General features: G+C 29.4%; 2 protein-coding genes across 8 annotated transcripts; one reads left to right on the forward strand and one right to left on the reverse strand.

The window, feature by feature from the left end:
- Positions 1 to 14315: 14315 nt before the first annotated feature.
- LOC119687275 lies at positions 14316 to 18145 on the reverse strand. Of its 2 annotated transcripts, XM_038101538.1 has the most exons (4): positions 18065 to 18145; positions 17715 to 17981; positions 17429 to 17530; positions 14316 to 14628 (listed from the first exon to the last, which is right to left on the reverse strand). In XM_038101538.1, the coding sequence occupies exons 2-4, from the start codon at positions 17958 to 17960 to the stop codon at positions 14488 to 14490; spliced, it is 489 nt and encodes a 162-aa protein (XP_037957466.1). In that variant the 5' UTR covers positions 17961 to 17981; positions 18065 to 18145; the 3' UTR covers positions 14316 to 14487. The 2 variants fall into 2 exon arrangements, with proteins under 2 accessions (XP_037957466.1, XP_037957465.1); XM_038101537.1 differs by lacking the exon at positions 18065 to 18145 and having other exon boundaries at positions 17715 to 18035.
- A 74-nt stretch (positions 18146 to 18219) lies between these two features.
- LOC119687274 (exosome RNA helicase MTR4) lies at positions 18220 to 27703 on the forward strand. 6 transcript variants are annotated; one of them, XM_038101533.1, is made up of 11 exons: positions 20237 to 20396; positions 20533 to 20586; positions 20696 to 20749; positions 20803 to 20856; positions 22585 to 22626; positions 22721 to 22786; positions 23061 to 23210; positions 24373 to 25376; positions 25431 to 25911; positions 26060 to 26190; positions 26260 to 27703. In XM_038101533.1, exons 1-11 carry the CDS (start codon positions 20320 to 20322, stop codon positions 27645 to 27647), a joined length of 3501 nt encoding a protein of 1166 aa, XP_037957461.1. In that variant the 5' UTR covers positions 20237 to 20319; the 3' UTR covers positions 27648 to 27703. The 6 variants fall into 6 exon arrangements, with proteins under 6 accessions (XP_037957463.1, XP_037957461.1, XP_037957459.1 ...); XM_038101535.1 differs by lacking the exon at positions 20237 to 20396 and adding an exon at positions 18220 to 18368 and having other exon boundaries at positions 26060 to 27647; XM_038101531.1 differs by having other exon boundaries at positions 26060 to 27703.

Raw genomic sequence — 27703 nt, forward strand, 5'->3', positions numbered from 1 at the left:
TGATAAAATCTTTCTTTAAAATAAAAATAAATGAAATATATTCTATAATATATTTAAAATATAATATTTATATGAATTACATCAATTATTTGTTATATGCAAATATATATTTGCCAACTAAAAAAAATAAAATTTAATTATAATTATGTATTTATTTATTTACACGGTAAGTCGATATGTTTAACATTAGATAAAAGTTTTTATAATAAATACATAATAAGCAATTTATTTAATATGTGAATTTTCTTTCACAAAAAAAAAATATTTTGATAAATTTTAATATTTAATTTTGATAAATTTTTTATATTCATAATATTATGTATTTTAGTTAATTTTATAATTGTTAATTTAATTTTTTAAACGGGGTTTTAATTACCCCGTTAAACATAAACTTACAATAATACAATATACCTATAAGATTTATTTTTGTTGGGATCATATATCTCTAACATTATCTCTAATATATTGTAGAAAATTCAACTATTTAAATAAAAAGCAATTGAAATGCACTACAATGTCTAAAGTTCCAAGAACAGCAGGATCTACGTCCCAGAGTTATTTCTTGATTTCGACAACCAACTGCCGTTCACCAACCCCAAAAAGAACTACACAAGCAGATCCTAGCAGGCTACAACAACAATGCGTCTACTTTTTTAAGTCTCTGCTGGACACATACAAAGCAAATAAAAGTGTTATTGAGTGCTAAAAATGTGTAGATGATATAGCTTTGTATGACTCTTTAGAATAATATCTAGCATCACAGAAGCACATTTAGCTAGTGTTCAAACAGTTCTGTGTTGCATTTATGTATTCTGTAAAAGCGTCACAAACAGTAAAGTGCTATCATAACAGCTATCAACTATCCTTTTTTTGGTACTATAAATACAACAATCCCTTTTGAAAACAACATCTGTGAAATCGAATATATCCTAAGACTAAATGCTCTTCATAATTTTGAGAACATAGTTACATCGAAGCAAAATTCACAACAGATTTCTAAAATATCCAGGGATAAAAGACTACTTTATCAATAAGCTATAATAGTTCAATTTAGCTCATGGTATAGCAATTAGCTCGGATTTTACCTTTCATGTATACATTATTTGTATGTCAACTGTAGCTGTATTCCTTATGACATCCCTCATCTGCTTTCTTGTTAAACTGTGCATACTAGTTCCTTACCTCCTTACCATTCAGGTGAAAAGATTTCTTTATGTAGACCTAGATTGATTTTAATACTACATCATTTACATTCCTACTCTCTAATATATCTTATCTTCCATATATTTTATCAAACTCTCTTTTCTTCATCAAACCACTCTTCGTGTTTATCTCGTAATTAATTCATATTCTTTTTTATGTTACCTACTTTCTGAAATCTCGGAGTTGCTGTAGTACGACTTAAATCACTTATAAGACAGGAACTAATCTTTAATTTTATACAACGCAATGGGATATAACCAATATAATTTTACTTTACATTATAGACACCACATAACTGAAAGTGAAAATGTAAAGGACGGGATCTACACGGGATCTTTGGTAGAAGGATATGATAGAAAACCAAAAAAATACTTTTATTGTAACTTCATCTACTATCGTTTACCGATTCTTTGTGTTTCGTAGTATCTAAATCAAGAAATGTATGGTCAAATCACATGTGCATCAGTTAATTAAATCAGAGGAAATTTAAAGTTAAAATGCTTTTATACAGCATTTTTTGTAGAGATATCCCATAGTGCAGAAAAATTTTTATTATTCAAATAAAAATGATTTGGCTATGGTGCGTTATGAGAGAAGATCCATAATCTTTGGACTACCAGTTATATCTATCAATCAATGCTGAATGCATTATACTATAATATATATATATTATAGTAATAATATATATCTAATATATATCATATATATATAATATATATCATATATATATATCATATATATATAATATATATCATATATATATATCATATATATATAATATATATTAATCAAAAAGAATAAATACTAAGTGGTTTTACACCCATTAAGTTTTGTGTGGTGATAATATGAACCAATAAGCCTAATCACATGGATTAAAATCGCAATATAATTTAAAAAATCATTTAATTGAAAATCGATATGATCTGCAAAAAGTTTTACAATTTATAAAATATTCATCTGGAGAAAATTATGCCCAAAACTATATTTAATACAGAGTATGAAGAGTAAAAGGAACAAGTTTTCAATTACCAGTATATGTAATATATATATATGTCTTAATGTGACTTTTATCCAGTCTAAAAAATCATATTATAAAAAATCTTAAATTATTGTATCTTATTTTAGATGTACCCAAATATTAGACATGCAGTTCTAGGAACTCGTTTGTTCCTAGAAATTTTGATTTAATAAAGGGAAAACACAACAATGAAAACTTATCGTTCAGCGGTCCATATCAGTCAATATAATTTTTATAACGTCTATTCTGTGAAATAAGAATGTAGTTTTGATTAAATAATATAATATTTACTTGTCTTTTTCTAATCTTGATACTAACCTATAAATCCTGTTAGAAAAACTTTAGTCAAGCGTTTGTCGGAAGTCAAAGCTGTAGTTCTCAAACAACATAAATGTTTATAAATATTGATCAATTTTATATATGATGCTTGAGGACGTATGACCTAATCAACGCAAACGAACGAGAATATGATAACAATATTGAACTTGGTACTTCATAATTGATAGATAGTACATTCTACACATGAGATATACGTACCGTCAGCAAGCGTTTGATGTTTGAAAAGTTATTTATCAGATTTTTTGAGCTTTTAAAATTTATCCAAAATTTTAAACCGAATGTCAACTTATGTTAAATAATTTCAAAGGTTACAATCGAAGATCTTGAGAATGCTAATAGAATGCACCATGGTTCAAAAAAAATTTCAACCTTCACAGAGATTTGGACGGATCGCTAGTGTTAGAAGAAGCTACTCAAACAAAGGTTGGAAACGACTAAAATGGAAAGATATAATTAACATATGCTAACAGGCAGATATTTGTTATCATTATGATTTTTGTTTATTAACTAATTTTAATTTTATGGTAAATATTAATTAAGTTTATCCAAAAAATTAACTCTGGTAAAAATTAAATCAGATTTTAAAATTCAAAGTATTTATTGTAATTTGCTATGTGAAAGATTCAATAAAAATATTCTCTAACAGAGATCTTTCTATATGCGTTTAGGGTCTGTGTTAGCATAACATATTTCAATCTATTCTAAATCTACACTTCCCAACATTAGCACCTCATTTTGCTTAGTAACACTAAAATATTTCTTGCTTATCAATTGGAACAGAAGAGATATAGTAGAAACTATAACCACAGGTACATAACGTTTGTTGTCCTAGCAATCCCCAGGTATACTAATACACTAATCGATTATTATTATTAAGTGTTTTAAAGAAAAATCAAAAAATATAATGAAAAAACTACACACAGAGTGGCTGAGTATAGTTTTCAAAACTGAATATTGTTTATAAATCGATAATTAAATGTTATTTAATAACGATCACAAGGCTAGAGAATAAGAAATTAATTGAAGTTATTAATAGTGGAGCGTTAAAAAGCCAGATAAAAAGTTTATTGAAGCAACAGAGCCTAAGTCTCAGAACTAGGTTCCAAAACCGAATCGAAGCCACTCGTATTTTCAGACGATCAAGTACCATTCGTCTCTTCCAACACAGTTTACAACAAGTACTAGAATTATTCAACGACGACCAATTGTCGTCACCTCCCGAACCAAATATAAATTGTAAAAAACAGAATAATTACCAGGGCTATAACAACAACAACAACAAAAGGAAAATTGAAATTATGTAGCTTAAAATAGAGAACAAGAAAACGGTTAGTGCCAAAAAAAATAACTCGTATCAAACGAGTGGGATTATGTGGGATTATAATAAAGTAGCCAACAAAATGAAGTACAAATTATATATACAAATATTCATAACTCTTAATGAAGAGCGATCTGGAGAGTAATGTTAAAGAACTTTAGTGGATATTTAATGGTATGGTATTTTTGATACAGGTTTTATATAAGTGCCAACCTATAATTACAACTTAATTTATTATATATTACATATAACTTATTATACTTTTTTAAATATACATACGAAAGAGTTGATCAATAAAGCTTACCACAAGTGTTCTGAGAGAGTTGTCTCTGTATCGAACTCTTCTTCTCGTACTACCTAGAGACGAAGAGCGAATATCTCATAAATATAAATCATATTAGACTACATCAATAAAGCTTACCACAAGTGTTCTGAGAGAGTTGTCTCTGTATCGAACTCTTCTTCTCGTACTACCTAGAGACGAAGAGCGAATATCTCATAAATATAAATCATATTAGACTACATCAATAAAGCTTACCACAAGTGTTCTGAGAGAGTTGTCTCTGTATCGAACTCTTCTTCTCGTACTACCTAGAGACGAAGAGCGAATATCTCATAAATATAAATCATATTAGACTACATCAATAAAGCTTACCACAAGTGTTCTGAGAGAGTTGTCTCTGTATCGAACTCTTCTTCTCGTACTACCTAGACAGGAATAGCGAATATCTCATAAATCTAAACTGATCGACTTTAAAAACAATTATTAGTGATAACTGAACACTGCCTTCTAAATAAACATACAGCACGATTAATGTTTTCAACGACCAATGAATGCAAACTATATATAGAATACACAGAAATATCCTTACACATCCTTAGAGGTTGCATTGCTCTTGTAGAATATAGGAGAAGAAATTTCCACAAAGAATTGATCACGAATCTTACTTGTAAATAATCAATCTAGAAAAAACTAAAAATTTTCTGGATACAGCCGAAGTTGAAGAAAGCCTACGGTAACTACGGTGGAGGCAGGACACAATAGTCTGTCAAGGGAAAAAATGTCAGGAGCAGCTAATGATAGAGGCCATCAAATATTAAAGTACAATCTATATTGGGAATAAATAATACAATTAGGAACATAATAGAAGCATTAAACTAACACATTCCTGGCTGACTCTAACACTACTTAGTGTTTACCGAACCGGTAAGGCGGCTTTACAATAAACTCATCACCTCTAATTGCTTAATCCTATTAAACAGCATTTGTTAAACTCCTCCATGTACTGCCAGTGTTCCTGTAGTATGTGACATTGTAGAAGTAGGGTTTTGGATGCACTTTGTTGTTTTAGTTCCAAGATGTCTTGCAAGGACGGAATTGTTTCTTCTGTCAACAGCAGCCACTGCTGCCTTCGCACATTCCCGGTTTTTCTTTTTCGACTTAATCTCTTCATTTTAGTTGTTTTTGTTTTTTAGTATATTTGCAGCTGAGTTAATTTTAATAACAAATTAACTTTTTTTTGCAGAATCAAACAATAAATAATTAGTAAACACACCAACTCTCAACTACCACTGACAACGCACTAAAGCAATCAAATGCTTCACGCAATTTTAGCAGCTGATTAGGTGAAACGTCACTTGCTCAGCCAAACAGTGAGCATATGTTCGAATTTTCGAACAATAACAAAATAGTGACGACATAAACCGCACACAAGTGCATGATGGTAAAGAAATTAAGTACTCATTTGAACATTCATCTGTAAAAACAGTGGCGATTTTATTAAAGTCAAGTGGTGTGCATTGCGCGTCCTATATATGTACATACGTATACAGCAATCAATAAGAATCTATGTATATAGATAGCATACATATATATATAACAACAATATATATAGATCGGAAAATGTCGTTGCTTTTTGTTCATATTCTACGGATTCTGCACACACACATGTTATGTAAACTACATAATCTCCATATAAAAGATTATTAGTTATAATTTTATCTTTCACAGTTGTAAAAACACCATTAGGTTAGAGTGTATTAAGAAGGTGAGTAAAAACAGACCTTGACATATGTGAGTCAAACATTTCAAGGTGGGATTAAAATAACTGTAAAGGTCTATTTTTTTATTTTTTTATTACATATAAAAATTTCTATTTATCACTGTCGTTTTTCTTATAGATGAACCAATTAATAAAAAGATAGCGATAAATTTTTACCTGTACCCTATAGGCTATGTTAGGTTGGAATGGCGGCCTTGTGTACCAAGCAAGTCCACTGTACTGCTTTTTAATCGCTTAAATCAGTAATCGCGACGCTCAGAAGGGTATATTCATTTTCGATCAAAACGTTATGAAAAAAAATGGTTACACTTCCACCGACTTTTACTGACTGTCCGCTACACATGCATATATATACATGTATATATGATGTATGCTACATCCAAAAAATCTCAACAACGTAAGTAAAGCATCCGTATTGAAAGCTATGAAAACTATTATTTTTGACATTATCACAATTGTTTGTCCTCAAACATTTTGATACCGTGAGTGGCTTCAGACAATGTGATCCCTTATCTTCTGATCTTTTTAATTTCATTATGGAAGTGATAATGCGCACGGCAGGTGTTTATCGTAATGTAACAATATTTTACAAATGTGTACAGCTCCTTGCTCACATTAACGACATTGACATCATTGGGGGTAGCAAGCGTGATTTTACAGCTACCTTTCTGTTATCGAAAAGGAATCTCCAAGAATGGGTTTAGCGGTTAAGTTTTTTCAATCTTAAATAAAAGAGATATTAAAATTACATTAACTGCTATTACCCAGACAAACACTTACGAAACTAGTTGGTAACTGTAAGATCGGACCTGATATATATAAATATATATATATATATATATATATATATATATATATATATATATATTATATATATATATTATATATTATATATTATATATATATATTATATATATATATATATAATTATATATATATGATTTATTATATGTATACATGATTTTTATATGATATAATTTGCTAATAATAGGATTGCAGTTAATAATTAATTAATCATCGACAAAGGGAATTATATACGGCATTAGTAATTCCATATTTTATTTTATATTAAACAATCATCAATTCTTGTATAAAAAATTTACATTTTTATAACATTAAAATTTGTAAGTTTTAAAATAAGTGCTAATAAAAAGCATTCTAGTGTTATGAAAATCATTTTTTTTTAAATGTGCACAAAAAAAAAATAAAGTAAATATCAATATATTATTATTTTTACTATTTATGTATTAAGTCCAGATTGATACATTAGGAAGCAATAAATGACATTTTTTCAATATTCTATATAATTTATATCATATTTCCATTGCAGCTAAAACTATTTATGTTAATGAAATCAAGTTTCAATCGTTTTCATTCGCATAAGCTGATTTACAGCTTACATTGATTTTTACAGTTTGTTTACAATTTACACATAAAACATATTTCAATATTTGTAAAGTTCCCTTTTGGAAAATTTATTTTTAACAGTTGCATTCGACATTTTTCCCCTTAAATAAGTTGATTTATTTATAATAAGCTCATTAATATAAAAGCTTTTTGTGTGGTAAATAATTATCATTAGCAGACTTAAGAAGGAAAACTACTTAAATAAGACAACTGGAAAAATGGTATTACTTGGTTTAATATTTATAGTTCTTCTTAAAATCCCATGATTTACTATATCGCGCTAGATATGAAAACATTTCACCAAGCATTAGAAAAAATAGTTTTCATTTTGTTATTAAAAAATTTTATGGTATACAGTCTTAAAATATTAGAGGAAAAATAAGAGCAGGTACCTTAATTCTCGTCGTTTTAACATAATGAGAAGTAATTTAATGCAACTTAGCCGCTTGATGCGGACGTTATCTTCAAGACTGTCTCGAAAACTGTGTCTTCGAATGCGAATTTTAAAACGAATGCAAGCATTATGTAATTTTGTAATTATTCGCACACACGCTTTTTACGTTTAAACAGAATAAAATTAAATTTCAAGCTTTAAGTCTTAGGATAGTGTAAACGCAATTAAAAACATTGTCAAGTATGAAGCTATCGCTTAAGCGTTTGAATAGAGTGTAGGTGAAAACAGCACTTGAAAATTTTTGTGTTGACTTTGAACATCTATATAATTTCATTATCTTTGATATTACCTATTAATTATTTATTTCGCCCTTCGTTGCAGAAGAGTAGTGTATGAAGAAGTGCATTTTAAATGTTCAATAAGACAATTAGTGAACCCAGAAAGCTCTGTTACGCTACGTAAAACAGCGCAGTACGCAATTCTTTGCACCATACGGCACAATTTGCCATCGTATAAAATTTACTTAGGAAAATTATTTTTAATTTTTTTAAATTATTTTAAATTATTTTTTAAATTAAAATTATCAATTCATTTAATATAAACAAAACACATATTAATGCTATTAACCAATGACTGTTAATCATATAGAAAGTAAATTGGGACGTGTATAATTTCCCCGGAAAACCGCGACAAACTAAAAACTATAAGTAAAAAAATAATTAAAAAAGTAAAGCAATAGCAAAATAATTTGTTAAAAATTACTGCAATAGTCGGCGGAATTGTTTACATAGCAGAAATCAACAATAAATAAATAAAGCTATCAAAAAAAAAAAAAAGTAGTTTAAATTGTTAAAACTAGGGCTAAAAAGTGTACTCGCATTGCGAAGTTCGAGCAGTTCAATGCGCTCGAGCATTTGGCTCGAACGCAAAATTGCTCCGAAGCTCCAAGCAACTCCACTTTAAATATTTTATTTATTTTTTTTATTTGTTTAATTTATTTTATTTCATTTATTTATTTATTTTATTTCATTTATTTATTTATTTTATTTTATTTTACTTATTTATTTATTTTATTTATTTAATTATTTTATTTATTTATTGAAATTAATTATAAAGTTAGCTAAGAATAAGGAACTGAACTACTACGTCCTTCGCCCTGTGCAACTCCAATTATATTTGAAGCTCAGCTCTAGTTAAAATAAATTATAAAAACATAAAGAAATAAATTTATAGTAAAAACACAACAAAAATATAAATATTAATTTTTTAAATTTTATTTTATTTATTAATATTTTTTACGTAAATAAGAAGTTACTTTTCATATTCGGAAATACTTTAAGAGAATAGTTTAAATAGTTTAAGAGAAAAGATTTTACATAACTGTTATAGAAGTTTAAAGTTTGTGGTTTTAATATTCATATATATATTTTATCAGATATAAGTGATATATAAGTGATTTCTTGAGGCCATACACAACATAATCATACATTGTGTTACGATTGCATACTTTAAGGCAGGAGCATTGTCAAGAACCTGGATTTGACAGACCCAAATAATTTGTTGATTTTACATTATTTTTATTCGAATGCAGTTTTATTAGTTTAATTAAATTAGTTGTTTTATCTAATTTTTATTCATTTTATTTAAATAAATTTCAGTAATTAAATTTGCCATGGTCACGTTCCTTTTACCCTAACTACAACTCTGACAAGGAAACGTTTAACGTCCGTACTGTACTTGCAACGACAACTTATATCAGGTCAACTAGTCTGCCATATTCCATCCTTTTGCAATACGAATATGCCTTGCCATAAATGTTTATTCTACATTTATAATTGCATTATGTTATGTTACCAGTCGAACTGAAGTCGAAGTATATAGTGTTTATAAATGTTAAGCTATATTTCTGGTGCGTCTGGCGACCTTCTAATAGTGATAGATATAGAAAATAAATAATAGAGAATAGATATAGATGATATAATAAATTATGAAGAAATAGATGATATCCACTTCAGTTTAACTCAACCTTACCTTATATTAAAAAAAAAAGATAATCATCTCCTAAAATAAAGAAAAACTACTCCAATTCTGGTACATGGCATAGTCCATCAGTAAATATATATTGTAAATTGTTTACGCTTTTAATATCAATAAAGCATTTGTGTCTATGTATTAAGCGACCATATAAATTAATGGGTGACACATTTCTAGTATCCGAAAAAGCCATTTTTGTAATTGTAATGACACTACTTATGTCCAAGAAAGCGCACTTGAGCTCAAATAATAGTTCATTATAGTACCACAGGAATGGCGTTTGTTTGTATATAGACTAAAAGACCAGTGTACAACTAACGCTGGAAGGTAACGATCCCCATATTAGATAAAGGTGAACCAACATGAGAGTTACATAAAATTGGCTAAGTCGCTAATTTTGGAAAATGACAGCGTGGTAAGATCAGAAAGAAATGATGGCCCTCAGATTTTAGGTCTTCTCCTAGCTAAAGACATATATCACTGACATATGAGATGAATCACAGTTTTCTCCTCATCCTCAGAGCCACAATCACAACAAAAGTCATTAAAGCGTAGATCCAGTCTCATAGCATGCCTAGTTATTATGCTTTGGCCTGTCACCACCGATACCGTAGTGCTGAGCAGATTGTACCTTGGTTGAAGTAACTGAATGGTAAACTTTTTGTCTAAAGTTTTTTTCATGATTTTAGAAATTAAAATTTCTTTTAAATTTAAATTTTCTTTTATTAAAAAGTGCAGCCCGAAATGAGTTCAATAACAATTAGCACGGTGTTAACATTAAATATAAATAATCATAATTTCTTACACTATTAATTTTGTTAGGACCTTTTGAGGCCTAGAGTAAAATTTAGAGTTTTGTGCCAATGGTCAGACTGTCGGTTTTTGAAGGAAACATCGTAGACCAAATAAAGTATAAATATGCTTTATCAGATGGACGATCTGAGTTTCCTTAGTCCTGTCCGTCTGTCCGTCTAGCTGTTTTATTTTAAAGTCTTCTTTGAATTTTTAAGCTATTGGAATGTAACTTTGCATACAAATTTTTCGGAAGCAGACTATGATCAATTACCTAGTTGGTCAAAATTGGAACACTATATGATATAGCCGCCATATAAACTGAACTATTCGACATCAATTATCAGATTAATCATAATTGGAACACTGTATGTTATAGCTGCCATATATACTAAACTATCCGACATCAATTATCAGATTAGTCATAATTGGAACACTGTATGTTATAACTGCCATATGAACTGTACAAGCGGATACAGGTTATTTTTTAATAAGCGGAATAGATTTTGACTTCATCCCCTCCGATTTATTTCAAGTTTTTTTAAGAGCTTTTTTTTTTAAAATAGAAATAAGGAGTTACGAACCCATGAGGCTTTGAGAATTTTTCTAAAATTCTAACTGATTTTTAAACCTTAGATGCTGTAAATGATAGAATTTCTTGCATTTTAATTGTAAAAATAATTGATTAATTAGAAATGGGAAGAAGTTATAAAGAATTGGATTGAATTGAATGAAATAACAAAGCAAGTAATTTGGCCTGTCTTGGTACTTCTATAGATGTCTCTCAAGAGATACCGATTAATGTTCTCATAAAAACAGTCTTGGTACTTCTATAAATGTCTCTCTAGACGTATCGATTTATGTTCTCATAGAGTCTATGAAGGGGGTTCCTATGTCCACTTTTTCAACAACTAATAACAAATGAAAGTCGCTCAAGTCGCACATGTCTTCCATGCTGCTCTACTTGGTTTGTGCACAAAAATATTAGATTTTGAAAAGTTTTTCAACAATCAATATTCCTGCTATACTTCTTCAGAATGTCTAGCAAAACACCTGCGTATTCTCTTCGACACTTATTGTAAAAGTTGTGAAAACGAAGGAGAAACAATTAAATATATTATCAATGATGATCCAACTTTGAAGGAACGCATTTTTAGAAACATATTTTATTAACAATTTGATAAGCATCAGAAAGGACATAATATCTGTTAAACTACATAAAATGACAAAGAATTGGTGCAAATTCCTCGCAGCAAGAGATTCGGTTTGCTATTTTATACACACGAGCTTTATGAGACCGAGACTAATGCCGAGTCTTGTTGGAACGTCCATAGTCTACCAACACACAACTTACAAAACATTTTCCCGATAATAAGTCGCATTGACTTTGACACCACGCTCAAAAAAAACGTTTGGAGAGTATCCATCGGCGGTCACAGTTCTATATACCATTACTTAAGATGGAAGAATACTTTGAGAGGCCATTCAAAGTCTCAAATTTTCGACAGTGAACGGCAGTATGTTCAGTTAAGTAAACATGATCATTTTGAGAGTTTATTAACTGCTCAATGGGGTAATTTTTCTCATCAGAGAACACAATGTCTAGAAATTCAAGCGTAATAACTTCTTTGCTCTTTTGAGTCTAACTGTTTGTTTCAACGGCTGAATGGAATTTTACAACATATTTCCAATAGACATTCACAATAGATTGATTTTTAAATTTGTTAACTAAAACTTTACATAAATTTAATACCTTAAATTTTTTGCGAGTAAAATCTAACTCTGAAGATTTTACGAGCATTGTTGTTGCATCATATGTTTTCCTTCGTAAGTTGCGAATATTTTTTTGCTACTTTGGAAGAAAAAATTAGAGCTATTATTAAATTTCTTAATTATTCTTAATTATTATTTACAAAAACTAATTTGAAGAATATATGATATATATTTGTGTATATTTTTTATTTCAAAATAATTATTATTAATTAAAAATTAAATTTAGTTAAAGAAATCAAAGGGGAAATATGCAAAGCTTACCATTTTCTTAAAAATTGTTGATAAAATTATTTTAATTAATATAAATTAATTACGTCTATTATTAAGTTTCTTAAATGTTGTTTATTTTCTATTATTTACAAAAACTAATTTGAAGAATATATGATATATATTTGTGTATATTTTTTATTTCAAAATAATTATTATTAATTAAAAATTAAAGTTAGTTAAAGAAATCAAAAAGGGGAAATATGCAAAGCTTACCATTTACTTAAAAATTGTTGATAAAATTATTTTAATTAATATAAATTAATTTTCATCATAACACTTTATAAAAGAATATAGAAGTAAATTTTTAAAAATTAAATTCACACTAAGCAATTCTTCATATTTCATTTTCATTCTAAGACTTTGTATACATAAATTTTATTTAATTCACTTAATTTTTATTCAAAAAAATTTTTTAATATATGTATTTATTTATTTAATATTTTATTATTCATTTCATATTATGTTTAAAGTGATTTATTTAAATAAAATCCTTCAAATAAATATCAATCAATTTTCGCTTATATTTACATTGAAAAAAATTTAAATTAATTTTCACAAACTGCTTAAATGGGATTTTTAACGCACCACAATTGACCAGGAAAATGCAGACTACAACAACAAACCAACACAAGTTCTAAGCAGAGCAATGCAGCGCTGCAAGCTGCGTAATTTTAGTTCTATATCGTTTGAATATGCAATGACTGTATTCTATTTTGTATTAACCAATGCAGCGCTGCTGGCTTTTCATACTTCACTTTGCCGATAATAAACACACTACGCAGCTTTTTATAGTTTGCATGTAAAAACAAACATTAATTTTAAGTCAGCAGCAAAAGTGGAATCCATTGAACTTTGTGGAATTGCTCCTTGCGTTTGTCATTTGCGCGACGCACTACGTTTTTGCTCTCTGTAGCAGCGCAGTAGTGTACGAAAAACGAAATTTTACGTATGCAATAAGTCATTCCGATAACTTAGAATGCTCTGCTGAGCTGCGTGAAGTGCAGTCAACAGCGCAGTTGACTTCATTGCGGCATACGGCACAATTTGCCATGGTATAAAATTTACTTAGGAAAATTATTTTTAATTTTTTTAAATTATTTTAAATTATTTTTTAAATTAAAATTATCAATTCATTTAATATAAACAAAACACATATTAATGCTATTAACCAATGACTGTTAATCATATAGAAAGTAAATTGGGACGTGTATAATTTCCCCGGAAAACCGCGACAAACTAAAAACTATAAGTAAAAAAATAATTAAAAAAGTAAAGCAATAGCAAAATAATTTGTTAAAAATTACTGCAATAGTCGGCGGAATTGTTTACATAGAAGAAATCAACAATAAATAAATAAAGCTATCAAAAAAAAAAAAAAGTAGTTTAAATTGTTAAAACTAGGGCTAAAAAGTGTACTCGCATTGCGAAGTTCGAGCAGTTCAATGCGCTCGAGCATTTGGCTCGAACGCAAAATTGCTCCGAAGCTCCAAGCAACTCCACTTTAAATATTTTATTTTATTTATTTTTTTAATTTGTTTTATTTATTTTATTTATTTATTTTTAATTTAAAATTAATTTTAAAGTTAACTAAGAATAAGACTAGACTACTAGGTGTTCTTCGCCCTGCTCAATAGAAGCCTAGCTCTGGTTAAAAAAAGTTATAAAAATATAAAAAAGAAATTTATAGTAAAAACGCAATAAAAATATAAATATTAATTTTTTAAATTTTATTTAATTTATTGGTATTTTTCACATAAGAAGTTACTTTTCACATTAAATCGCACTTCGGCAATTGTTTCAGCGAATCGATTTCACATAATTATTTTAGAAGTTAAGAATTTGTTTTTGTGTTCATTATACTTTTCCTTATTAGATTTTATATAGGTGATTCCTTGAAGCCACGCGCAGCATAATCACGCGGTTCGTTACGATCGGATAGTTTAGGGAAACCTTCATCGCCCGGATTACACGCAGGACGAGAGTTTATAACACGCCATCCACCTTTGCGCGTCCAATCCTAAAAATAAAAAAATTAAAAACATTAAGTTCTTATGATAATTCTAAATAAATTTTAACAAGCATATACTTAATAATATGAAAAATCTATTATTGCAGTATTAAACTACACTACACATGCTATATCGTAAACTAACTAGAGCTCAATCTGTTTCTAACTTCATTCCATTAACAACTCCATTCCATTCTCCATAATTTATGATATTAAGATTTTGTCTACCCTTGCACTCACACGTAGTATTTTTCCAAACACGTAGTTCCCTACACATTCCAACAGCATCATTTTTGCTGAAGCCTTCTCTTCAAGATGCATTCGTCGATCCCTTTCTTCCTATCAGAGGTATATCGACAACTATTACAATGGAGCTAATATGAGTTAAATCGAATATAAACATGGAATATAAACATATAAACAAGATGCATTATGCTCTTCGAGACCACAGTTAAACTGCTAGCAAAAACGATGCCTTCCATATTCAGTAAGAACTGTCCTAACTCAATTAAGATTAGGATGCCATGTGCTGAACAGTTACTTGCCCAACATAAATGTCTCAATTTCAAGTATGTACAAAGTGCTAACTGCAGCTTTACCCCTTTTGATGTCGCCCCATCTGGTTTTCTGCCCCAACGTACACACAAATTTGAGTTAAATTTTTGGACACGACACATAGAGGTTTCTTCGCCTTGATTCTGGTTGACTTCAATTTAAGTGCCACCCATCCCCAATACATTCTTACACCTATGTAGTCGTCTCACACTACTATCACCTAGCCACATCATGTTATCTGCTTAATAGATTTCTTTCTAGTTATAAACACACCAACTTTTTCACTGAACCGATCAAAATAAAAATCAAAATAAAGTGAAGCAAAAGTCTCGGTAGCACAGCTCAAAAAAATTGTTCTATCAAATATTTTATTTTCAAATTTATTTTTACTAATATTATATATAGTTAGAAAATAAAATTATAGCATAAAAGACAACGATTTAAATATACGGACATGCTTACAGAAGGTTGAAATATGAATTACGCAATCGAAATTATTTTAAGGATGATTATGCTATTGGAACTATCAGCCAGAATTTTTAAACTCAAGGCAAACTCCTTAAATTATATTATAGACCATATGCGCAAGTAAATTTAACACATTGTTCATTGTGTGATCTAGACCAGCCAGAGGATTCCAATTCTGAAAGAAATGCGCTACAAATTCTATAGAAAACACACTCTTACAGAGAAGGAAATAATAGAGGCATTAAACGGAGAAAACTGGACCGCACACTCTGGCTATGTAAGAGATGCAATTACTTACAGACAAAGAATAATAAATGAATATTTTTAGTTTTAAATAAAATAGAATAAGAACGAGAAAAATAACTACAATTCAACTTTAATATACTTTGATTTACTTAAGCATAATTCCTTATTAGTTAATTAGTTTGTGGCAGACGGCACTTGGGCCATGCCTTTAGTTCAATAAGTAACAATATGTCAATATGTAAATATTTTACAATTTATTTATTAGTAGCATAAATTAACGTGTAAGATTAGTTTTAAGATTGAAATATTATACTCTTTTTGAACTAAAATAAAAATACTACTACTATTTAAATTGCCAACCGAAACGGTGAAACTACATAGAATATCAATGTTAGATATAGCAATGGTATATCTGTATATATATTACGGCAAAAATAGTTATGGGTGCCATCTTATTTACTATATAAATTAGCAATGAGGATTATATGGTTACTTCACAAATTATTGTTTGGTGGTTTGTAACAATCTAATAAATAAACGAGCCTACTGCCCCACGCAATTGTGTTCGCAGGTCCACAAAGTTCAATCAATTTCACTTTGGCGGTTGTCACGAAATTGTTATATATTTATACAAGTAAATCCCATTCCGTTACTAAATAGTGCATACACTCTAAAGACAGGCGCTTTTTAATATTCTTAAAAAATTAATATCTATTGAAAAAAAATGCTCTTTAATGCTTCCAATTGCATGAAATTTTATCAAGAATGTGCATTATTTTTACGTGCTAAACTATCCTCAATAAAACACTTAACAATACAATATTTGAATCAAATGAATTTCAAAATAAGTTCACGATTGGACGATTAAAAATTTAAATCAGCAATCATGCCACCAAAAACTAGCGGAACACCATAGATAGCAAAATTATCATTATCTCGCCTACATAGGGGAGTAAAGTTTTTCTACAACTAACTCCAGAATAAATCAAAACAAAGGGAAAATAAGTTCATACATTAATTAAACAGGTAGCAGTACGAATCTATCTGGAGCTAGTAACAGTATAAACACGAAATGTTATGATTTGACAAGGACGTATTTGTAATTTTTTTTTTTGTTAACCGACAAAAGGTCTAAATGGGTTACTATAACAGTAATATTTATCAATAAAGTACTATTGTATTGCAAATTGCCAACCACAGACGGCAATTGCTTATAAAAAACAATAAATCTGTCAGCTAGAATGGCTTAGAAATTCATACTGCTGCTTAACATCTAACTTTTTAATAACATAATTAGTTTATGTTGATATACGTTTATGTTTGACTTAATCTATGCTGAACAACATTGTTGTTGTATGCCGTTGAAAGCGATCTTCGATAATTATTGATGATATTGAAAGTCGACTTTGGTAAGCAGAAACACTTACTTTTATAAACTTTCCTAATTCAAATACAATTATCTCCTAATATTTTAAAGATATTTTATAGAGATTAAATGTTTTTATATTAAATAGCATATATAAATTTGATAAATACTTACATTTTGATTATATTTAAAATAATATGCAGTCGCATAAACAAATGTTACCGCCATAGCAACTTTGCCCAAATAGAAACGCACGGCAAATGCACGTTGAAAACCCTTCAAAAAAAATTATTTAATTAAATTGATTTTAATAATGTATAATATTTTTTGTAATTAGTAAGTAATTAACTCAATAGGAAATGTACAATAAGGTTATGCCTTTGTATTAGCGTTCGTTCACTTCTTTTAGTTACATAATTTGACGAATCGAACAAAAGTGTCTGCAATGGAAAATACTTACAAGTGATGGTGTAAGCACATCGCAAAGTTTGTCGAGAGGTGCTTTATAAAAGCGTCTTATGGGATTTGTTAATTCCAATTCCAATTCTGGCACACGACGAGGTCCATGAGACAATTGTAAATCTTTTAAATATTGTTTACGCCATGCACGTTCTTCACTTGTCATACCAATGAGACGCTCACGTTCACGCACCAAGCGCCCACCCAAATCCATGGGTTTAACATTTCCGGTATCTGACGATTCCATTTTTGTGCAATATTTATAGCACTAAAATTTTGCAAACAATATTAATATTTTTACACCTAATCAATGAAGTATGAAAAACTAAAAACATCAACACACACACATACCTCTTGCACAAACAGCTGTCAAAAGATGAGCTGTCAAAATCACTTTGCGAACACAGTAAACAACATAGCACAGCAGTTGAATACAACAAACGTCGACGTTTCACGGCAATATATAGTGGGGTTTTAGTGTTTTATGAAAATTAAACGATATTTGATAGATTTTACTCTGCAATACAGCAATTTAACGTGAATATAATAAAAACGAAACTAGTGAAAATAACTTTCTATTTTAGTTTTATTCGCGAAATTGATTTAAGTGCGGTTCTGTAATTCAAGTACACAATTTGCCGGGCAATTCGAACCTGTAAGAAAAATTTTTTTTATTGTGTTATAATATAAAAACTTTTTGTTGCAAATTCTGTAAGTATGTAGTTTCTTTAATTAACTGGTAATTAAAATTTACCAGTTATCAGCAAAGTATTTAGCGTAAAATTATAATTATTTATAATTAAGCATTGTGGCAAATATTTTTGAGATTAACTTTAGCAAAGGAATATATGTACTCTGAAAAAGTTAACATATTACAATATAAAAATATTCTAAATATAATTAGAACAGATTTAATCCAAAAGAAATATTGCTAAATCAAAATGGTCGCACAAATTTGATATAAAATTTAGGCGGCCATTTTAATTTGTCCTCCTCAGTCGTTCGTATACTGCGTCGGCTTAAATCGTTAGCTTACGAATACGTGAACTTTGTTTGTATGCATATGGTTGTGGTTACATTGCATGCAAAGTTTGTCTTGCATGTTCGTACATATGTCTTCTCATGCGAAAACATCGTATATTGCGATGTTTGCGATTGACAATTGTGTTTTGTCTGTTTTGAGCACAAAATGTATAGTGAAGTTGAAACATATTTAACGAAAAACTCGTTATCAAGTTATTTTATAATTTCAAATAATAAAAGATAAATTTGGGAGCATGATTTTTATTCTTCAAGTTATAAAAATGTAGAGTTTGTCTATTCCTTAAACAAAGAAATGAACAAATTGCAAACCATTTCCTAAAACCAGTGTATTTTTTCACATTTATTTCCATTTATAAACTTAAAATTATGTGAAAATAACACACACTTCTCAAACGAACGCATGAATTTCAAACAAAATGTTTTGTTTGATCAAATATTCGCATGATAAAGATAAGACGTCGCGCAAATAGTTCTTAGCAACTGTAACCACTCATAAATTATAATATACATTTGATTTGTTCGTACGAACACACAAGACAAAATTCGCATGCAATGTAACCGCAGCCTAACTTAGGCGCCGCTTGACTAAAATTTATAAAGTTTCAGTAATTTTACTATTTTCTTATATAAATTATTTGGTTTACAAATACAAATTCAATAATATTTTAATCAGTGATTAATTTTAATTTGAATAAAATATATAAACATTATAAATGCATAAAGTTAATAAAGTTACTATATCAATCTGTATCGGTTCTTTTAGCGTTATGTATATAATCTATTTCATCCTAGCCATGTTGTAACGTAATTTTTTAATTTTTTATTTCATAAAATGGAACCAAACGATTTGTTTTGCACGATATAATTACTGTTTTTATAAGATAAACCCATGGCATATTTATTTATTGTTTCTAATACATAAATTAGAATTAAATATTTAAACCAACTTCAGGATGATTTTATTAAAGATTCTGTTTCATTATAACAGAAGCTATAAGCTAACATTGACCATTAAGTATGATATCACATATCACGCTCGAGCTAATATACTTTCAATATTTCTATAAAGCAACATAAAAGTATGCGACAAACACTTTTTTATAAATAATTTTAAAATACTCGAGTGCTTGATTGTTGTCAATTGCTGTATAAAAAGCTTTTACATTGAAAAGGTTGTTATTTGGAATAGTTTTGTAAAAACAAACTGTATGCTAACACATTATTTTAACTTTGAATATTTCTTTTGCTTAATAAAAAAATTTTAAAATGAACGTGCTTCAAATAGTTTTAAAAAAACAAATTATATCTAAAAATGTCCCAATTACGGTCTCAACTTATTTATCAAAAGAATTTTTTAATTTTGAATTTTTTTCGCCAACAAACTTGCCTTAAATACAAACAATTTATAAAGTTCTTAACCTATAATATGTTCGAAATAAATGACAGCTAAAAAACAAAGCTATCATAGTAAATAAAAAAACAAAAACGTGGGAATATTAATAGCAATTATATTTTTAATATAAGTTATTTTTTGGTGTAGTGTTAATTATATAGTTGAAAAAATGGATGGTATAGACGATTTATTTGGTGCATTTGATGAACAAGAAGAAGAACAACCATCAGTGCTTAAGAGAGTTAGGTATATAAAAGCGTTCGTTCGTTAATAATAAAAAGTATAAACAAAAATAAATAATTTTTATTTGGAAACACATAATTTTGCTTATTTTTACAACTATATAAATTATTTACTAAAATAATTCTTGTTTTGTAAACAGAGAGCAGATACGAAGTGCAAAGCATCAATCGCAAGAACCGGTGGATAACGATGTGTAAGTCATAATTGTACTTTTTAGTCCTATTTTTGCTTCTTATGAAATATACAAACATGTTTATTAAAATATTTGTAATGTAAAATTTAAAATGTAAACATTTTTTCAGGCCTTCAGCAAAAATACCGCGTTCTGCAGTAGAAATGAGGAAATCCTTGGACAAGTATAGCTGTAAACAATTATATGTAATAATTAATTAATATATAAATCTAATAGATCTGATGCATCAAACGAAGCCGGTCCTAAAGTTCAACACACTAATGATAAAAGGTAATCTCATTTAAAAAATTGAATTATTACACGCATTCAGTCTTGTTTAAAAAATGACCGTTGAAACGAAAGTGTTTGTATAATAAGAAAATTTAAAACAGTTTTGCATTTTGCTTCATATTTGTAAACAATTCAAACACAGCGGACACCGACGAGCCATAAAATCTATCTTAGTAAAAAAAACTCGCCATTTGAAACTCTGTTTACATAAAGAATAGAGCGCAGCAATACGGCATGATTGTGTTGAGTGAGTTGTGGATTTTCGTGAAAAATGTTCAAATTGAGAATTTATTTTTCGACAAATTTTTTAAATATAAGCTTTATGCTGCTATTTGAGATATATGTGAATTAAATAATGGCAAAAAGTCTTTATTTATTTAAACATTTACATGACTAGCGTGTGATATATATGGCAGCTATATGTAAATCTGAACCGAACTTGCTATTACTTTGCATTAGGATGTAGGTCAGTTATACATTGAAAGTATGTAGTCCGCCATGCAAGAATATTTGATAACAAATATAAAATATTTATAAAATATATATATTTATCTGAATTGCATAATAACATAAGTTTTATAAAATTTGTTTTAAAAATTCACTAAAGAAAAAGGAAGATATATGGAGTAAGATAGCTGTAATGATGATGGTATAGTTATGCATAAAAAGTTTAATCTGTGTTCGCTTTTTGCGTACCACACAGATGAACATTCTAGGGCTAATAGAGCACTCCCTACCAGATGCTTTCGTCGATCCATTGTTTCCTACCATAACCATATCGACCTAAATTGCAATGGAGTTAATATCAGTGAGATCGAATGCTTATGGCCTATAGCCAAAAAAAAAAAAATCCAGATAGAACTGTGAGAGTGGAGTTAGATATTAGCTTGGATTCTTGCACTACAACAACTGCTATGTTCTATGCGGTTATGAATGCTGCAATTTCAGACAGTTTCCATATAAAACTTCTACAGTTCAACTGTACAATTCTAAGATCAGAAAAACAATTAGATGTGCTGTTCTATTTCTGGGACTATGGTTTAATACAATACCAGCCATTTTTAGTGACAATATAGTTTTTTGTAGGAAACACATTAAATGATTTTATGTGCTCTTTATGTCGTATTTATGACTAGCAACAATACCTGCTGGCATATGTTAGACCCGTCACCTCTACATGAAATTTTGTAGAGAACATCGTGCTCATCTAATTTATCCATGGAAGTTTTTGTATTGTTAAAAAAATGGTTTTTAAGTGTGTTAATGGCTTTGAAAGCTAATGTGTGTGTATCTTCATTATAGCATTTGGATTTGCTGAAATTTTCCGAAAACCTATGGATATATGTCATTGGAAGATAAATTTTTAGTTGGAGATCGCAGTTGTTTTTACGCACTATATTCCCTTGTTTTAGAAGAGAATATATGGTCCGTTTGGGATAAACATTTTGAAACAGGATGTCAATTAGAATTTTCATATTTTTCTTATGAAAAATTGGATCGCATGAATTGGTTCAATACACGTCTAATCAAATTCAGAGATGTGTACGGAATTATATAATGAGGATATTGAGAGTTGAAATCAATATATCGTCCAGTGTTTGTATAGGTTTTTGATACCATATTATTTTAAATTTATTATTGTGTCTTATTACTATTGCGTCAAGATAGGCAATTATTATTGACAATATATTAATATATATATTAAATATATATATTTCTATCTTACAGACACAAATCAAAAAAAAACCATTCCACTTATTCTCCAAAAAGGTACATTCCTCTGACTACTATATTTATATTGATATAAATATATATAATAAATAACTATTTTTTGGATTATTTTAATAATATTTCCAATTTGCAGGTCCACCAAAGAGAAACAAGAATCCAGGGAGGTTAAGACAACTAAACAACAAGTGGATAAGCAAAGGTAAACTATAATATTAAGTCAAAATTTTTATAAATACATATGTGGAAATATTTTATACGGATATATTTTAATTTTAAAGACCATCAAAATAAAGCACAGAAACTCTTTGCCTATGATATGATATATGATAATGAACTTCATTAATTAACACTAATGAGTCTTCATAAAATTGTTTGGTTTTTGTTAGCCTTTGTATGTTTTACTATACAGTCTACGTCGTTTTTTAAAATAAAATATGGCAAGTCCAATTAACAAACAAATTTTAAATATGTAGACCTTCCGAAAAGTCCATTGATGGACTGAGCCCACAAAATGATAAAATTAAAAAGAAACGTGACAGAACACGTGAAAAGAGAGCAGGTAGCACAAAGCTTACGGATATATCAAGAAACAGAAATTATAATTATAAAAATGAAAATGAAAGGTAAATTTGAAATTTTTTTTCTTTTTTTTATTGTGTATATTATATATCTACTCATATCCAATAAGATATAGAGTAATAACCATTATATTTATATGAGTGTTGCACAGGGTATAGAAAATTGTATAGAAAAACTTGTATCAAAAAAACAAGATGTTCAGAGACAGAATTTGGAATAAGCTTAATTTTAACTTTAAAAGCTTAAGACCCCAAAAAAAAATGGTGCGAGACAACAGTTTTAGTTTCAATAATAACCGGAATGCAGGACTAAAACCACTAACAAAATTTCCATAATAAAAATATTAAAAACATCAAAATGACTAAGGCCGTGTGCGAGTTCGAGTAAATTGAGGGAAATACTAAATTATGCCGGTAAGGTAGCGAATTTCGAGTAGAGTAAATTAGATAAAAATTTGGTAAATTAGGTGTTACCATTGTTAAAAGTTAATAAGTTGTTTAATAAATAAATAAATAAATTTAAAAACTTATAACCAAAAATAATAAATAAGTGCAATAAATAAATAAATATTTACATAAGTGCAGTGCAAAAAATCACTAGAAAATTTCAATTAACTTTACCTCAATTTACTCCAACTCGCACACGGTCTAAATAGCAATGCTTTGAGATTTTTGAGTATTGAGTTGCTCGCCCGATCAGGTCGAATATACTCGAACTTGACGATTTGGATCGAACGCTTGAAATGCTCGAAGATATTGAAGCTAGTCTAATTGCTGTTTTGTGCAACTACAAAAAACAACAGAAAATGTTGTTAAACTCCATATAAAGTTTAAAGGAATACTCGAATACAATCATACTTAAGCATCAAAATTCTCAAAGCTTAAAACAGCTCAATAACTAAGAGATCTGAAAGAGAAAACTGATGATTTATGTGTCCGACATTTTGTGGTCCTGGACCCCAAATCATATGTGTTATGAAGTCATATTTTAAAATGTTATGGAAGAAAGTAAATACCCCGAAATGCAGGATTTTAATTTGTATCCATCAAAACTATCAATGTTCCAAAAATGTTCCAAAAATTTTGATTTTACAAAATAATAGCAAATCTTCCGTAAAAGTTTTTTTTCGCAAGATTTTTTTCTAGAAACATCTCCAAGAGGAAACATTTACGTCAATTTAATATTAATAGTATTTTTCTATTGTAGTGTCACTTCCAATGTGAAAGAACATAAGGATAAAAAAGCGGTGAGAGAAGCGGATAATACTGTTAAAGCAGCTAGAGGATTTATCGAAACTGCTACAAAAAGTTCTCTAGAGTGCAAGTCTAGCGATAAAATAAAAAACGATAAAAATATTGGAAATAACGACTTGAGCGAAAGTAAACAGGATTTTGAAGAAACAGAAATTATGCTTGCGGGTTTACCGAAAGATATTTTTCTAAACAATATAAATATAAGAGTATTAAAAGCACCAGACTCCTGTACACATGAAGTTGCAGTTCTGACAGATCAACCTTATATTGAATTGGAGGAAAGCACAACAACGCCAGCTAAAGAATATAGTTTCGTTTTGGACGCCTTTCAACAGCGCGCAATACTGTGTATTGAAAATGGACAAAGTGTTTTGGTTTCGGCGCACACCTCAGCTGGCAAAACAGTGGTCGCTGAATATGCAATTGCCAAGTCATTGCTAATGAAACAACGTGTCATATACACGACACCTATTAAAGCACTTTCTAATCAGAAATTCCGTGAATTTACTTTGGAATTTGGTGACGTAGGTATAATAACAGGTGATGTTACTATCAATCCGAGTGCATCATGCCTAATTATGACAACGGAAATTCTACGAAATATGCTTTATCGAGGAAGTGAAGTTATGCGAGAAGTCGGTTGGGTCATATTTGATGAGATTCATTATATGAGAGATAAAGAGCGTGGTGTGGTTTGGGAAGAATCTTTGATTTTATTACCGGATAATGTACATTTTGTATTTTTATCTGCTACAATACCTAATGCCCGTCAATTTGCCGAATGGGTTACGCATTTACATAAACAACCATGCCATGTTGTTTATACAGACTACCGTCCAACACCTCTGCAACACTACATATTCCCGGCTGGTGGTGATGGGATATATCAAATTGTGGATGAAAAGGGTGTATTTCGAGAGGAGAATTTCAATACTGCTATGGCGGTGATGCAAAAAGGTATTTATGAATAATTTTATAATTGTAAGTTTTTATCACATTTCTTTATAACAGGTAAAGGACCAAAATCTAATAAACTGGGTAGAAAAGGTGGCATGAGAGGAGTTAATGGTGAACAATCAAATATTTTCAAAATATTAAAAATGGTCATGGAAAACAAATTTGCGCCTGTAATCATATTCTCCTTTAGTAAGCGTGAGTGCGAAGCTTATGCAATGCAATTAGCCAAACTCGATTTTAATATTGCGGCGGAAAAAAAACTTATCATGGAAGTGTTTAATAATGCAACTAGCGTTTTGAACGAAAGTGACCGAAATTTGCCACAAATAAATAATATCTTACCATTATTATTACGAGGAATCGGCATACACCATGGAGGTCTTCTACCACTTCTGAAAGAAATTGTTGAGATTCTATTTGGTGAGGGTCTACTCAAAGCCCTGTTCGCTACTGAGACTTTTGCTATGGGGTTAAATATGCCAGCGCGTACTGTAGTGTTTTCCGCACCTCGGAAATTTGATGGACAAAATTTCAGGTATATTTTGTGTGAAAAACTTATTTACTTTTAATATATAATTAATATATTTTTAATTGACTATATATGATAAAGAGTAGGTTATAATATTATTTATATGTATGTATTTTAAGTTCGTATATAAAACAAGTTATTTATTTTTTTATAGGTGGATCTCATCTGGTGAATATATACAGATGGCAGGTCGCGCTGGTCGCCGTGGTATTGATGATAAAGGAATTGTTATATTAATGATTGATGAAGAAGTTTCGCCAGCTACTGGACGAAGTATAGTAAAAGGTGAAGCTGATGCTATAATATCAGAGTTTCACTTGTCTTACAATATGGTTTTGAATTTATTACGTGTAGAGGAAGTCAATCCTGAGTACATGTTAGAAAGATCATTTCGTCAATTTCAGAATCAAACAAATATACCAAATTTATTTAACAAATATAAAGATAAACAGAAAGAACTTGCTAAAATGAAAATACCGAATGAAGGCAATGTTATAACGTATCATAATATTCGGACAAAACTGGAGAACTTAAAAACGAAATATATAAGTTGGTTAACAAAACCTCAATATTTAAAGCCCTTCATGCATCGTGGTCGTTTGTTACAAATCAAAAACGCGAAATATGAGTATGATTGGGGAGTAGTAGTTAATTTAATAGAAGAGAAAAAGCGGAATCCAACCGATACATCTGATGAAAAGCTTCACTTTCAAATACTTTTACATGTGACAGAAGGTACCGAAAAGGATGAATTCCCAAAACCATTTCAACAAGGTGAAAAGGGTAATATGGAAGTAGTAAATGTTTCTAGTGATGATATTCTGTCTATATCGTCATTACGTGTATATGTACCGGATGAATTACGCCAATCAGATCACCGTTTGTCGGTAGTTATGACAATGCGTGAAATTAAGAAACGTTTCCCAAAGGGAATACCTAAACTTAATCCAAAAAAAGATTTGAAAATAAAATCGAGCGAGTTCGATGAGATCGTCGAATTGATAGAAGTATATGAAGATCGGCTCTATAAACATTCTTTACATACAACTGAAACGGATGCTGATGTTTATCCATTATATTTAAAGAAACAACATATACAGGATGAATTACAAGCATTAAGGGACAAAATTAAGGATGCACGTAGTCTATTACAAATGGACGAACTTAATTATCGAAAACGTGTTCTTCGTCGGTTAGAATATGCGACATCATCCGATGTCATTGAATTCAAAGGACGCGTTGCTTGTGAGCTAAGCGCTGCAGATGAGCTTTTACTAACAGAATTGATGTTTAATGGCGTTTTCAATGATTTAACAAGTTTTCAAATCGCAGCGATGCTATCGTGTTTTGTTTGCGATGAAAAATCATCAGAAACACCTAAGCTGACTATGGAATTAGCAGAACCTTTACGCATTATGCAAGATTTAGCACGTCGAATTGCGAAAATATCAAGGGAATGTAAATTACCACTTGACGAAGATGAATATTTGGAGAAATTTAAGCCAACGCTAATGGATGTTATATATAATTGGTGTAAAGGCGCCGCATTTGCGTCAATATGTAAACAGACAGACGTTTTTGAAGGTTCCATTATACGTTGCATGCGCCGCTTAGAGGAGCTGTTAAGGCAAATGAATCAAGCTGCTAAAACTATTGGCAATACAGAATTAGAAAACAAATTTTCAGATGGTGTCAAACTTTTGAAACGAGACATAGTCTTTGCAGCATCTCTATACTTATGAACAACTTTCTTTTTTTTTTTTTAAATTTATGTATATAGTTTTTTTCATTAATTATT

Source organism: Teleopsis dalmanni, chromosome X, assembly GCF_002237135.1.
Source record: "Teleopsis dalmanni isolate 2A chromosome X, ASM223713v2, whole genome shotgun sequence".
In the NCBI taxonomy this organism is placed as follows: domain Eukaryota; kingdom Metazoa; phylum Arthropoda; class Insecta; order Diptera; family Diopsidae; genus Teleopsis; species Teleopsis dalmanni.

Coding starts and splice junctions, on each gene's coding strand:
- LOC119687275 (XM_038101538.1), bottom strand. CDS start 17,960: ATGGAATCGTCAGATACCGGAAATGTTAAACCCATGGATTTGGGTGGG. Junction 17,531..17,714: donor ATGTGCTTACACCATCACTT/GTAAGTATTTTC, acceptor TTTTTTTTGAAG/GGTTTTCAACGTGCATTTGC. Junction 14,629..17,428: donor ATTTTAAATATAATCAAAAT/GTAAGTATTTAT, acceptor TTTTATTTTTAG/GATTGGACGCGCAAAGGTGG.
- LOC119687274 (XM_038101531.1), top strand. CDS start 20,320: ATGGATGGTATAGACGATTTATTTGGTGCATTTGATGAACAAGAAGAA. Junction 20,397..20,532: donor TCAGTGCTTAAGAGAGTTAG/GTATATAAAAGC, acceptor TTTTGTAAACAG/AGAGCAGATACGAAGTGCAA. Junction 20,750..20,802: donor ATGAGGAAATCCTTGGACAA/GTATAGCTGTAA, acceptor TAAATCTAATAG/ATCTGATGCATCAAACGAAG.